This window comes from Limulus polyphemus, unplaced genomic scaffold (assembly GCF_000517525.1).
Source record: "Limulus polyphemus unplaced genomic scaffold, Limulus_polyphemus-2.1.2 Scaffold3917, whole genome shotgun sequence".
NCBI lineage: Eukaryota > Metazoa > Arthropoda > Merostomata > Xiphosura > Limulidae > Limulus > Limulus polyphemus.
Window position 1 is genome coordinate 48,428 of NW_013669527.1, and position 999 is coordinate 49,426.

Sequence of the window (999 nt, forward strand, 5' to 3'; positions counted from 1 at the left end):
AAACTGAATATTATTGTTAACGAGTCAGTCGATAATTAAGCAGTATCCTGAATTCAATAGAATTAATTGTTTGAAATTTCTAGGTTCAACTTAAGATTGTTGTTCAAATTAGGTTGAAATTTTATTGGCAAAAACAACTTAAAAAGTGTATTTTTATTCGATTGATTTTAGAAGATAGCCTTAGTCTGGTTATTGGTTAACATAAAGTATTCTATTTTTATTTTATAACTGCATTTTGAAGTCAGTCTCACGCTCTTAGAGCAGATAGTTCGAATGTTAGCTACATCATGTATGGTGTCTTTCAGGTTACCATCACAACGCTCTCCCTGGTATGACAAAACCTCCTACTCTTGACGCTCACACTCATCCACATCTACGGAACATGCAAGGTATGTTATGTTTTCTGTTTAACAAGTATCACACCTACATAAAAGGTACGTTATGTTTGTGTTTCCTGTTTTATCCGTCTCATAGGAAATATTATGTTTTCTTTTTGCTCACGAACATGTTTAAAGTGATCTTACCGCCCCATGTAATTCTTCGACCTTTACGTTGGTCAGATGGTTAGGGCGCTCGACTCGCAATCTGCCGTGGGGGCGTTATGTTGGCTGTTTTGTTATTCCCACGCTTACATGTGCGGTACGTTATGTTTGCTGTTTTGTTAGTCCCACGCTTACATGTGCGGTATGTTATGTTTTCTGTTTAATAAGTATCACATGTACATGCAATGTACGTTATGTTTACTGTTTTATAAGTAACACATTCACATGCACGGTACGTTATGTTTGCTGTTTTGTTAGACCCACGCTTACATGTGCGGTACGTTATGTTTGCTGTTTTGTTAGTCCCACGCTTACATGCACGGTACGTTATGTTTGCTGTTTTGTTAGTCCCACGCTTACATACGCGGTACGTTATGTTTTCTGTTTTAATAAGTATCACATCTACATACAAGGTACATTATGTTTTCTGTCTTATAAGTAACACACTCACATGCAC

General features: G+C 36.7%; 2 protein-coding genes across 2 annotated transcripts in view; one reads left to right on the top strand and one right to left on the bottom strand.

Annotated features, from left to right (window-relative positions):
- LOC106470273 (transcriptional regulator ERG homolog) overlaps positions 1–999 on the top strand; it is a 48,609-nt gene that overhangs the window by 21,096 nt on the left and 26,514 nt on the right. Inside the window, exon 3 of the mRNA XM_013930817.2 lies at positions 306–389. Coding sequence (XP_013786271.2) covers positions 306–389 — 84 coding nt within the window. The remainder of the gene's footprint in view (positions 1–305; positions 390–999) is intronic.
- LOC111088511 overlaps positions 1–999 on the bottom strand; it is a 23,852-nt gene that overhangs the window by 8,723 nt on the left and 14,130 nt on the right. The gene's annotated exons all lie outside the window — the stretch shown is intronic.